General features: G+C 52.0%; 10 protein-coding genes across 12 annotated transcripts in view; 6 read left to right on the forward strand and 4 right to left on the reverse strand.

Moving 5' to 3' along the window:
• Positions 1–312, forward strand: part of PPTG_11605 (hypothetical protein) — a gene marked incomplete at both ends in the record, with an annotated part of 1,951 nt that extends 1,639 nt beyond the window's left edge. The window contains one exon of the mRNA XM_008907716.1: positions 35–312. Coding sequence (XP_008905964.1) covers positions 35–312 — 278 coding nt within the window. The remainder of the gene's footprint in view (positions 1–34) is intronic.
• Positions 313–315: 3 nt separating this feature from the next.
• On the reverse strand, positions 316–856 carry PPTG_11606 (hypothetical protein; the record flags this gene model as incomplete). Its single annotated transcript, XM_008907717.1, has 1 exon — positions 316–856. The coding sequence occupies one exon, from the start codon at positions 854–856 to the stop codon at positions 407–409; it is 450 nt and encodes a 149-aa protein (XP_008905965.1). The 3' UTR covers positions 316–406.
• Positions 857–896: 40 nt separating this feature from the next.
• On the reverse strand, positions 897–3,484 carry PPTG_11608. Of its 2 annotated transcripts, XM_008907719.1 has the most exons (5): positions 3,076–3,484; positions 2,896–2,993; positions 2,493–2,835; positions 2,255–2,432; positions 1,812–2,180 (listed from the first exon to the last, which is right to left on the reverse strand). In XM_008907719.1, exons 1-4 carry the CDS (start codon positions 3,433–3,435, stop codon positions 2,286–2,288), a joined length of 948 nt encoding a protein of 315 aa, XP_008905967.1. In that variant the 5' UTR covers positions 3,436–3,484; the 3' UTR covers positions 1,812–2,180; positions 2,255–2,285. The 2 variants fall into 2 exon arrangements, with proteins under 2 accessions (XP_008905966.1, XP_008905967.1); XM_008907718.1 differs by having other exon boundaries at positions 897–2,432.
• PPTG_22974 (hypothetical protein) lies at positions 1,402–1,705 on the forward strand (the record flags this gene model as incomplete). The annotated part of the gene is made up of 2 exons (XM_008907720.1): positions 1,402–1,516; positions 1,584–1,705. 2 exons carry the CDS (start codon positions 1,402–1,404, stop codon positions 1,703–1,705), a joined length of 237 nt encoding a protein of 78 aa, XP_008905968.1.
• On the forward strand, positions 1,900–2,237 carry PPTG_11607 (hypothetical protein; the record flags this gene model as incomplete). The annotated part of the gene is made up of 3 exons (XM_008907721.1): positions 1,900–1,926; positions 2,019–2,061; positions 2,125–2,237. 3 exons carry the CDS (start codon positions 1,900–1,902, stop codon positions 2,235–2,237), a joined length of 183 nt encoding a protein of 60 aa, XP_008905969.1.
• A 62-nt stretch (positions 3,485–3,546) lies between the features above and the next one.
• On the forward strand, positions 3,547–4,773 carry PPTG_11609 (hypothetical protein). The gene has a single exon (XM_008907722.1). It carries the CDS (start codon positions 3,585–3,587, stop codon positions 4,602–4,604), a length of 1,020 nt encoding a protein of 339 aa, XP_008905970.1. The 5' UTR covers positions 3,547–3,584; the 3' UTR covers positions 4,605–4,773.
• Positions 4,534–5,598, reverse strand: PPTG_11610. 2 transcript variants are annotated; one of them, XM_008907723.1, is made up of 3 exons: positions 5,488–5,598; positions 5,247–5,329; positions 4,534–5,186 (listed from the first exon to the last, which is right to left on the reverse strand). In XM_008907723.1, exons 1-3 carry the CDS (start codon positions 5,513–5,515, stop codon positions 4,665–4,667), a joined length of 633 nt encoding a protein of 210 aa, XP_008905971.1. In that variant the 5' UTR covers positions 5,516–5,598; the 3' UTR covers positions 4,534–4,664. The 2 variants fall into 2 exon arrangements, with proteins under 2 accessions (XP_008905971.1, XP_008905972.1); XM_008907724.1 differs by having other exon boundaries at positions 5,247–5,598.
• Positions 5,599–5,607: 9 nt separating this feature from the next.
• Positions 5,608–6,351, forward strand: PPTG_11611 (hypothetical protein). The gene has a single exon (XM_008907725.1). The coding sequence runs from the start codon at positions 5,672–5,674 to the stop codon at positions 6,284–6,286; it is 615 nt and encodes a 204-aa protein (XP_008905973.1). The 5' UTR covers positions 5,608–5,671; the 3' UTR covers positions 6,287–6,351.
• Positions 6,352–6,442: 91 nt separating this feature from the next.
• PPTG_11612 (CAMK/CDPK protein kinase) lies at positions 6,443–8,821 on the forward strand. Its single transcript, XM_008907726.1, has 2 exons — positions 6,443–6,827; positions 6,921–8,821. The coding sequence occupies exon 2, from the start codon at positions 6,969–6,971 to the stop codon at positions 8,712–8,714; it is 1,746 nt and encodes a 581-aa protein (XP_008905974.1). The 5' UTR covers positions 6,443–6,827; positions 6,921–6,968; the 3' UTR covers positions 8,715–8,821.
• Positions 8,822–8,895: 74 nt separating this feature from the next.
• Positions 8,896–10,608, reverse strand: part of PPTG_11613 (hypothetical protein) — a gene marked incomplete at its 5' end in the record, with an annotated part of 6,397 nt that continues 4,684 nt past the window's right edge. Inside the window, one exon of the mRNA XM_008907727.1 lies at positions 8,896–10,602. Coding sequence (XP_008905975.1) covers positions 8,959–10,602 — 1,644 coding nt within the window. The 3' untranslated portion in view covers positions 8,896–8,958. The remainder of the gene's footprint in view (positions 10,603–10,608) is intronic.

The following is a 10,608-nucleotide window of genomic DNA, read 5'->3' on the forward strand; positions in this document are numbered from 1 at the left end:
ATCGCGTACGTGTTGTCACCCGTGGCGGACGAAGTGCGTGAGAACGACCCGGACGTGTGCGGCTTCTACTTCTACCCGTACGAAGTGCAGCAGCAATACAAGGCGCAGTTCGGCAACTTCTACGTCAACAACTTCGAGATCGAGTGGCACGCGCAGTCGTACGCCGCGAACAAGGCGTCCTACCCTGGTCTGGACTACAGCGACGTGGAGAAGTCGACGCGCAAGCAGAACCACTATGAGTTCGTGGGTCCGTTCCCGTTCGCTCGCATCGTGGACAAGGAAGATCTACCAACTGCGAATGAACTGAACTGAACTGAATGCATTGAATTTAGTGAAATTCAGTTATTGTTAATGTAAGTGCGGTCGTTGACAAGCACTTCTCCGCAGCTTGTGTACTGGACGATGCTTAGGCTCTGACGCACATGTTGTTGGCACACTCGTATCCTGCTCCACATCCGTTCTGGTAGCGCCCAGTTGCCGGGTTGAAGCACTCGCCCGCGTAGTTTGGTCCACGACAGAAGTTGGTACCATTCTCGCAGTATTCGTCCGACTCGGTGCACTTCACATAGCACACGGAGGGAGGGAATGTTGCTGGTGGAATTGTCGAGCACTTGTTGTTGATGCACGTGAAGCCAGCAGCGCAACCGTTCTGGTACTTGGCCGTGGCGGGATTGTAGCACTCGCCGGCATAGCTAGGTCCTCGACAAGCTGTAGCTCCGATCTCCCAGTACGTTCCGGTTGGACATGGAGAGTAAAACCCGGCAGACTCGGGGATCGGTGCATTCGTTGGGGCGGTTGTTGGGGCAGTAGTTGGTGCTGTTGTTGGGGCCACTGTTGGTGCTGTTGTTGGGGCCATTGTTGGTGCTGTTGTTGGTGCTGTTGTTGGGGCCATTGTTGGGGCTGTTGTTGGGGCTGTAGTTGGGGCTGTAGTTGGGGCTGTAGTTGGGGCAGTTGTTGGGGCAGTTGTTGGGGCAGTTGTAGGGTAACTTGTCGGAGCCTCGGTAGCCGGGGTTGGCGTTAGGCCTGAATCGTCAATGACGCACTCGCACATGTTGTCGAAGCAGTCGTAGCCTTCCGCACAGCCGAGCTGGTACTCGTTGATGGTAGAGTTAAAGCACGCGTCTTCCATGGGTGGCTCATGGCATTGTGGAAGCGAGGTCGTGCAGTACGTTCCCACGGAGCAAGACGAGCAGTCATCGGTTGTAATAATGAGAGTCTGCGCTGTTGCAGTTTTGACCGTGATGGCGAAAGTGAGAATCGTAGAGACTTTCATTGTTGAGCGAGTAAGTGGTTGGTAGAGAGGTGGCTTTGGTCTTGTGGAGCGAATTGAGGAATGGGTCTGGAGAGGCCGTTGGGACAGAAAAGAAATCTACGTAGCACACTTTGCATCCACCGCATCCCATGGTTTCCATCGCACTTCTCGGTGTACACAAGAAGCTTCCACTTGCTCTTGCTTCTTCGCACTTTGGTGTTGGGATCACTAGTGTCAGTATTGTGGCGGTTTCGTGCGACGTTGGTATGCTGATGCCACGTTGATTGTCCTAAACAAGCCAAGATGAGCTGACACAGACAGCAATATTCAGTAGCAGCGAAGACCTTGGCAATTCAAGGCAAGGATCCCCGGTCAAGCAGCATTCGATTGGTGACGGCGAAACTCCCAACCATCGGGCGTTCCGGTGTGTCGACGGTGCTCGAAGTGGATTAGTCGGATATGGTAGCCGCAACTCAACCGCCTTGGCCAGAATCATTGTCGACGCAACATATCGAAAACCTTCAGCATCGGATGCATCTTCGCATTGAAAGCACAATCTTTCAACTTGGGTCATTTTCTGGTAATTTGTCGATACCGATATAATACCGGTATACAGAACCTAATCAAGGGGCCACATCGACTTCGACATGCAGCCTACCAAGTTCGACAACGCTGTACGTGCACATACCTCCCTATCTCCAGCACCGCAGCTGTAGTGCGCATACTCACACTACTCTATGGTGGTGCATTCGCCCTGCTCTACCAGGAGTGCGCCAAGTTGCAACGCGAGTCGCTCAACTGCCTCATCAGTACGTGAGATCACTTGTCCCATAATAAGCGGTGCATCTACTTATTATCGCTCTCTACTGCAGATAATGAAGACAATAAGAACGCGTGCCAACCCTTCTTCGACCGATACAAACAATGCCTGAAAGACCGTCGCGAGCGTGAGATTGCGGAACGCAAGGCGCGTCTTCGAGGATAACAACGTCAAATACTTACTTAAGTAAAGACAATGAACGATCCAACCGAGTTAAATAGTTGGCAGTGCCTTCACGCCTGCCTCCTCATCTGTCTCCACACCGACCAGATCCAACACAGCTTTCGGTTTCTTCTCCATTCCGTCGGCAATCTGGTTAATTCCATCCATCGCGATGCGCTTCCGTTGTACCCACGCCGTCTTCACAAAAGAGATGTCAATATGTTACCAATTCAAGCAAACAAAAGCTAGGAGACGTACGCGGAATTTGGTGAATTTTCCCTTGAGTGCTTCTTTCCTGCCAGGCGACACAGGGGCTCGGCCAGGTTGATCCAACGTCTCCACTTTCTTCTCTAAGGTTGCAGCTTCCTCGTCAAGCTGCTTCAAAGCAGCATCTAAATCTGCATCCGAGATCTGAGTGGTAATGCCTGAAAGCGTCGCCTCTGCGCTCTTCAGCTCTTGCTCTGATGCAGTACACTCTGCAGAGATGGTTTTAATCTGCTCCTCTATAGCCAGACGCTCCTCTTCCGACGGCACAGGCAAGTTATTCTGGTTCATGTAGTAGATCTTGGCCTTGCCATACGTCTTGCTCACCAGCTCCTCTCTGAATTATAGTCATCACATTAGAAGATTCTCTTTTACATGACTATAATTGCATTCTTACTTGGCCACGAGGTTGTCCAGCAGCTTCGTCAGCGACGGCTTGGCAATAGCTCGGTGCATGTTCTCGAACACATTGAGCAGACTATACGGCCGATTCGTCTGCGAATTTCACAATATTAGCAGTCAGCACACCTACAATTGCAAAACATTTCTTGCTCCTCAGTAATAATTGCACTCAGACCTTGCGCATGTAATCCAGCACGGCAGCCTCGGCGTCTTCTGCCTTCATGGGCTTCGGCTTTGGTGCTTTCTTGGCTGCAGTAGCCGGAGACTTGGCCTTGGTCGAATTGACAGCCTTCGATGTCGTCGTCTTCTTCACAGATGAACTGGAGCTCGCGGTTGCTTTGGATTTGGGCGGTGGTGCCTTTTTCGTTATGGGTTTCTTGGGTGACACACGCGCCTTCTTGGGCGTGGGCGCCAGTTCTTCCAGGTCCGACTCGTCGCTGGCACTAGCGAAGTCTTCTTCATTCTCTGCCTCGTCGAACGGCTCGTCCTCTGAGTCCTCGCCTAGAGAGAAGTCTTCGTCGTCGAAGTCGCTCATTCTGCAGATTCAAAGAGCTCCTGAAAAAAAAACTTTTTCGACGCGCTAGAATGTTTTTTGTTGTGTTTTAACATTCCGTTGCTGTTTCAAATTTATTCTAAAACATGGCGTTCTAAATTCGATAACTGAATCGCTGTCAGAAACTATCCATGACGGTGCTGCTGCCCTCCTTCATTGCTGACGGCAACTGGTTCCTGCTGGCTCTGGCCGCGCCCGTGGCTGCTCTTGGAGCGCTGGTGCATCCTCGCTGGCGTGTGCACTTCGGTGATGTCTCTCGACGGAGCACCAAGCGACTATACCTACTGTGGGGGCTGCTGATACTCAGCGCGATACTTGCCGTCTTGGGGGTCTCACTCGAGGTTTACCACTCGCGTGGCTGCCCTAATAGCGCCGTGTTCCGCTACGAGATCGAGAACTTGGCTCGATTCGTCTACCAGCTGTGTACACGCGCCCACTTGCCGTACTGGGCGGCATTCGGCAACTTGCTGTTCGTCATGCGCGGCCAGCGCCGCATCCCCGTAGGAGACACAGACTCGGACATTGGCGTGGTCAAGACGGACTTCATGCAGCAATTCGGCAGCGTCAGTAACTTTTCGGAAGTTGTACGGCGTGAGGCTTATATGGAACTGCAGAGGCCTGTGTATGTGGTGTACCACACGGAACGGGAACTCGTGCAGATTTACTTGGACGAAGCAACCAAGGGCTCCCACGCAGATATTTGGTTTTATCGAGAAGAGGTAGACGAGGAGAGCGGCACGAAGTGGCTGGTCAATGACGACCGTACTATAAGAGGGAAGTGGTTGTTGTACGACCAAGTGCTGCCGCTTCACGAGGAGCCGGCGTTCTTCCTGAATGTTCCTGTGACTGTGCCGAGAAATGCGAGTTACCTGGCAAGAGCCGAGTATGGAGCGAACTACATGACACCGATCACTATGAGGATGGAATGCATAGAGAATATGATCAATGGGTACACGTTCTACAAGACAACGTTCCTGACGAAACTCCGTTATGCGACGACGTTCTTGGCGCTGGTTGCAGCGGTAACACTCCTCGCTGCGAACTACATCCCACCGCTAAGCAGAGCTTTGCACATTAAAAAGGGAGGGAAGTCAGGCCACAGTGCATGGCTCGAGGCGGCCCAACGAGGGTCTGACAAGTATTTTGTTTAACCTTTTTCTAAAAAGCATTATCGATTAAGGACAAGAAATTCCAAGTGACTATGGTGATCTTTAGTACTTGTTGCTACGGTTGCCTTTGCCCTTGCCTTGACGAGTGTTACCGGTCTGTGTGGACGTAGGAACCATGAGAGGAGGGATCTTTGGGGGTCCTTGCAACAGCAGCTTCTGAATGTCTAGCCACTCCATTGCCTCGAACTCTTCGTTGTGAATGAGGCTACCGGTTTCCATGCGGTCCAGGTACATGACGCCGTTGAGGTGGTCGAGTTCGTGTTGGAACACGCGAGCAGGGAAATCCGTCAATGTCTCCTGGATCTTGCGGCCTTCTGCGTCTTGGTACTGCACCCGGATCTCCTCAGCACGCTTGACAATGCCTTGGTAGCCTGGCACGCTCAAACAGCCTTCAAAGTCGCGCTTGGTCGACTTGGACATGGCTACGATCTCCGGGTTCAATACCGCCTGGTACTCCAAATTGCTCAGATCATCCTCGTTCTCCGGCATGTTCTTGATCATCAAAAACATGCGCAGGTTGTGAGCGAGCTGCGGTGCTGCGATGCCCACTCCAGCCTCCACACGCTGCGATCCAAGCCAATATTAACTCAAGTATGAAGACGTAGACAGATACTTAATACGTACCACTTCCTTGTCCAAGTCTTCCAGCAGTCTCCGAACTGCCGGGGCGCGCACATCGGCCACCGACTTAGACACTCGTCGAAGCGCTGGAAACCAACATGGACATCATAATTTCTCAGTCCACAGGCATGTGCGGAGAATAAAAATTGGTCGACAGCTAGGCAGAACGCGTGCGCGGTAGATTATGCTGCTACTTTCCTAGGTTAAGGCCTTTACGCTACAATACAAGCAAAGGAGCACGTACCGGAGTTCCCAAGGAATACGAGCGTCATAGTCGCGATTGGTGCCTACCAACGATTGAGTACACTAAGTACGAATTAAGTGTTCGGTAATGATAGCTACTGGGCTCTCGTCGATGCGCAGTAATATGGTGCTATCATTAGAGTATATACCAAATGCCCATTCAAGCTACACTCCACTAGACAAACATGAATGGGACTCAGGATGCGCCGGCAGGCGCGCCACTGGCCGCGCATTTCGAGGCCAAGCGGCGAATCATGGCTACTGTGAAGCAAATGGAGGAGCGCGGCGAGAAGCTGGAGGAGGCCACACCGGAAGAGATCCTGGAGGCAGCCAGCAAGGCAGCGGAAACCGTGTTCAAATTTGACTTTAGCATCTCTGCCGAAGACGCTGAGACGAGCGACAAAAAGCGCGATCGGAATCGCAAGCGCAGCAAGAAGAGGAGAGCCAAGAAGGCGCAGATCGAAGCAGCAACGAACACCGAGGAAGCGGCTCCTACGACCGAGCGATCGACCGTTCCAGTGACGCCAGCACCACAACGGGGCAATGCAAAGGATTCTAAGCGATCGGCGCCAAAGCAGCAGGTGACCAATACGACAGTCAAACCGACGGGGTCGTCGTTCCTAAAACTCCGTAAAGCAACAGGCACCGAGTCCGAAGTAGCCAAGATGCACCTTCGATACGGCCAGGGACGGCGGAACCTGGCGGCGATTAAACAGCGCGAGATGCGCAAGAAGACGGCAGTGGCGACGGAGGAACCACCGAACAGCGACTTCAAGTTTAACTTCACCGCCACGTCGTAGAGAACAATACGAGTGACTCATCGAAACCAATAGAATACGTGGCGCAATGCTTTTCTAGATCAGAATGCTTGGTGTTCATCGCTTCAATTCGGACGATGAACGCGTCCGTCTCAAAACGAGACAAACCACTGGGAGAATCCAGCATAGCCTTGCATATGAGAGCACTAACACATTGGCATGCTGCATTGTAGGGCCCAAATAGCTCCACCTGGAGGAATCCCGTTGACCAGCAAGCAAATGGCTCGTGGAGCAAAGGGCCACCTTCCCTTCTGTCCATCTCTGACACCCCATACAAACATGAAGTTTACGTAACGTGTCGCTCACTCTTGAGAAAGCCGCGCAAACGCTACGCTGCCGTCGCCTTTCAGTCTTCAATCTGCCGTTGAGCAGCAAGAACCAACGTCGATCGAGAGAGTGTAAAGTCCTCGATCAAGCAGAGCCAAGAAAAAGCTCCAGGTGGCGTGACGCACGGCAGCAAAACAACCAGACCACCACATCTTCGGAGACCTTGGTCCCTGAGCCGGGCTATATTTGGCACCTGGTGGGAAGCACATTGTATTTTTACCCAACGGAGCGCATTGCCTCGCCCCTGCCATTTAATTAAATCTTACCGTCTTCTCTCTCTTCTGTGCAGTCGGAGCTTTCATTCCTACATTGCAAAGGAAAAAAAAAACAATAAACAATGGGGTGCCGTCAGTCCAAAGCCGACGCCGTCGTGGGCTCCACCGCTGCGCCGACCCAGCGAGAAGCACGCGGCAGTCTGCGTGACGACCTGACGTCCGACCTCATCCAGCACAAGTACGTGGACGACATCAACGAGTTCTTCGAGTTCGACGCCACCATCGGCACGGGCCACTTCGGCTGCGTCAAACACGCCGTGAGTAAAAAATCTGGCAAGGAATGGGCCGTCAAGGTTGTTGCCTTGAGCAACGAAGTGGACCGGGACGCACTACGCAACGAGATCAACATCCTCAAGCGACTGCATCACCCACAGATCGTGCGAGTCATCGCCTCGTACGAAGACAAAGAGCACATGTACATGATCATGCAGCTCTGCAAGGGCAAAGAGCTGTACGATCATCTGTACCAGGAACACCGCACGTTCTCCGAGAACGACGTACGGAAGATCATCCGTGCTCTACTCAGAGCACTAGCTTTCTTGCACTCGAATTTCATCACGCATCGAGATCTAAAGCTCGAGAATTTGCTACTAGAGAACGCCGAGAACCCGGGATCTCTCCGTCTGTGTGATTTCGGTCTCAGCACACGCTTTAAACGCGGTGAGAAGCTTGAAAAACCATTGGGAACGATCGACTACGTCGCTCCTGAAGTGCTAGACGGAGACTACAACGAAAAGTGCGATCTCTGGAGTGTCGGAGTCATTTGCTTTGAGTTACTCACCGGGGTATCTCCATTCCACGCAGCGACGATCGACGAGACCATGGGCAACATCTACGACGGAGTGTTGATCTTTGAGAACGACGTGTGGTCGAAATTCTCTCCTGCTTCAATCCTTTTCATCAAGTCATTAGTGAAGGAAAATGTGGACCAGCGACTCTCAGCCGAACAAGCTTTGGATCACAAATGGCTTAATGAAGGAGAAATGGCGAGTGCAGATGGCTCTGGTGCTGCACGTCTGCAGAGCGACAAGTGCATGTTACTAACCAACATGTTGAGCTTCAGTCAATGTCGAAAAATGAAACAAGCAGCGTTGCTATCTGTGGCTTTGGGGATTTCGGAGGACCATATTCAACAAGAAATGGCAGCCGAGGTCTTCCACTCGATGGACCGTAACAAGAAAGGCTCTGTATCGCGGGATGAGTTCTGCAGCGCTCTAGTGGAGTGTGGAGTCTCGAATGCCGATGCTGGGGAGCTTTTCACGCGCATTAATCAGTCGAAAAGCGGCCACATTAACTACCTGGAGTTCATTGCTGCTGTCATGGACCAACGTGACATTGGACAGAGTACGATTAAGGAGGCTTTCGGCATTCTAGACGGCCAGAAACAGGGCCGTTTGTCGCTTGTCGGACTGCAGGATGTGTTCAAGAACTCGATGGTAGCGGAGGAGGTCAAGGAGATGATTGCGTCGGTTGATACTAAGGGCGATGGGTATGTGGACTTTGAGGCATTCCAGGGTCTATTCGCTGCTCCGGGGTCCACACTCCCTCAAGTTGCAGAGGAGGACTCGTCCACTACGGCTAGTGTCGGGAATGAGGATGCTGGGAGCCCCGAGAAGCCGATGGTGACGTCTCAGAGTATGTGCACTAGGAATACCGAGAGCACTGTGGACAGTATCACCGATCGAACGACTCCTTCTTCGACTACGAGCTCGTTGGGTTACACATCTGGGAAAACAGAGGAGAGCGAAGCTATCAAGGCAGATTTAGTGCACCAAAACGACGTCAACGTCGCAATGGTGAACGCATAAAGCGGGGTAGCTAGCTCACTGTGGGATATTTTATTTTGAAAAATAACTGGGAAATGAATTTTCCGTCTTACTACTACATGTAGTAGTACTACAAGTTTTTTAATGCACTTTGAAATGGCTCTCGTTTAACCATTGTTTGTGAGTAGTGCTCACTGAGTACTAAGTACTTCGGAGTAGTAAAGTAGCAAATGCAAATGATATTAAACCTTTCTAACTCATACAAGTCTCCATGGCCTAATTTTTTTTAAAGTCCTCCTGCGATCCCAAGGTTGAGCTGCTGCTGACGCTGTTGCTGCGCCACATGAAGCGTGTTGAGTTCCTGGAGCGTACGGAAGCAATCTTGTTTGAGGTGTTCGTAGTCGACCTCTCTGGACTTGGAGTCGATGTATTCCTTCAAGTGGAAAATGTTCTGCTCATGATGACGCAGCTTCTGCTCCAGTGCGTCCAAATTCTTGGCTGTCTCCTGTTGAGCTGTCTCGTGCACCAAATTCTCCAGTTGAGTGCTCAATGCCGTGACCTGTTGGCGCATAGCATCGCGACGGCCAATGTACTGCTTCTTCAAACGCAGCAAATGCTGTTTGGTCTGTGCGTGCACTTCCTGGAGCGAGTCGATCTTCCCGAACTCGACCATGTCGGTCGTCATAGTGTCCATCTTCTGCAACAGACTACTGAGTTCCAGCGCGATCTTGGCGTCCAATGTATTGACCTTATCAAGCTCAGCTTGGCGCTTTTGTAGCTCCATAGTCAAGCGCTGCTTGGTCGTGACGGAAGACTCGAGTTGTCGCTCTTTAAACGTCAAGTCGCGTCGCATTTCTTCGAGGTTTGCAGCGTTCGTACCCGGTAGTTTATCCTCCTTGGCCATACCTGCTGAAATGTGCTCCAGCAACTGTACGATCACGCCTTGAGCTGTATGTTGAGCTTGCATCTCGGCCTCCTTTTTAGCTGGGAATTGCTCTAAAAACGTCGTCATCTCCTTGTCTTTAGCGAACAAGGCCTCGTATTTGTGAGCTGGGTCGCTACCGCTTGCACGTTCGTCCAATTCGCTCTGAACGTCAGCCAACGCTTTGGTCAGCTCCTGTTTCTCGGCTGCTGCGGACTGTAATACGCCTTCTAGAGCCTCCATCTTGGCCTTGTCGTCCTTCACCTTAGCTAGCAACACCGCACGAGCTTCGTTCGGATCCATCTGCGCCGTCTTGGCGTCTTCAGCCGCAGCGTCGCGCTCCTTCTGGAGACGGCGAACTTGACGCTCCAGAGCTTCGTACTCGTCCCTGTAGCGGTCGGAGCTCAGCTCGGCTTCCTTCTGGTGGATCGCGTGCATGACCAGTTCCAGTTCCTGGGATCGAGCCTCGATCTCCACTTCGGATTGATGATGTTCCTCTAGTAACTCCTTATAACGCTGCAGCTTCTGCGGTGCCAATTGGTTGATCTTGTCCTGATGTTTGCCGTGGATCTCCGTCATCTCAGTCTCCATCGTACGCACACTCTTCTCCTGTTCTTTATTCATCAAGAAGACCCGATCCACGTCTTCCGCTTCTTTAGCATTGCGTTGATGCAATTGCTCCTGCACCTGGCGGATCTCGGCCGGGTCCGTGGCGCTGCGCATCTTGTCCATTGCCAAGTTATAGTCGGCCAATTGGCCTTCCAAGTCGCGCACTTCGAGCGCCATAGTCTCGTATTTACGCTCCAGTTGAGCACATTGCGCCTTATCCTTAGCGTCCTGCTCAATTTCTCGCTGTAGCTTCTCGATCTCACTCGTGATCTCCGCTGTCTTACTATGTAGCTTTCCTTTAAAGAACGACGCGTCTTGGACCTGTCGACCAGGTCCGGCAGTGCCAACACGCATTCCCATCATACCCTGTTGAGTCACGGGTCTATCGGACACGTTCACCTCCGT

The sequence above is a fragment of the Phytophthora parasitica genome (assembly GCF_000247585.1).
Source record: "Phytophthora parasitica INRA-310 unplaced genomic scaffold supercont2.27, whole genome shotgun sequence".
Lineage (NCBI taxonomy): Eukaryota > Oomycota > Peronosporomycetes > Peronosporales > Peronosporaceae > Phytophthora > Phytophthora nicotianae.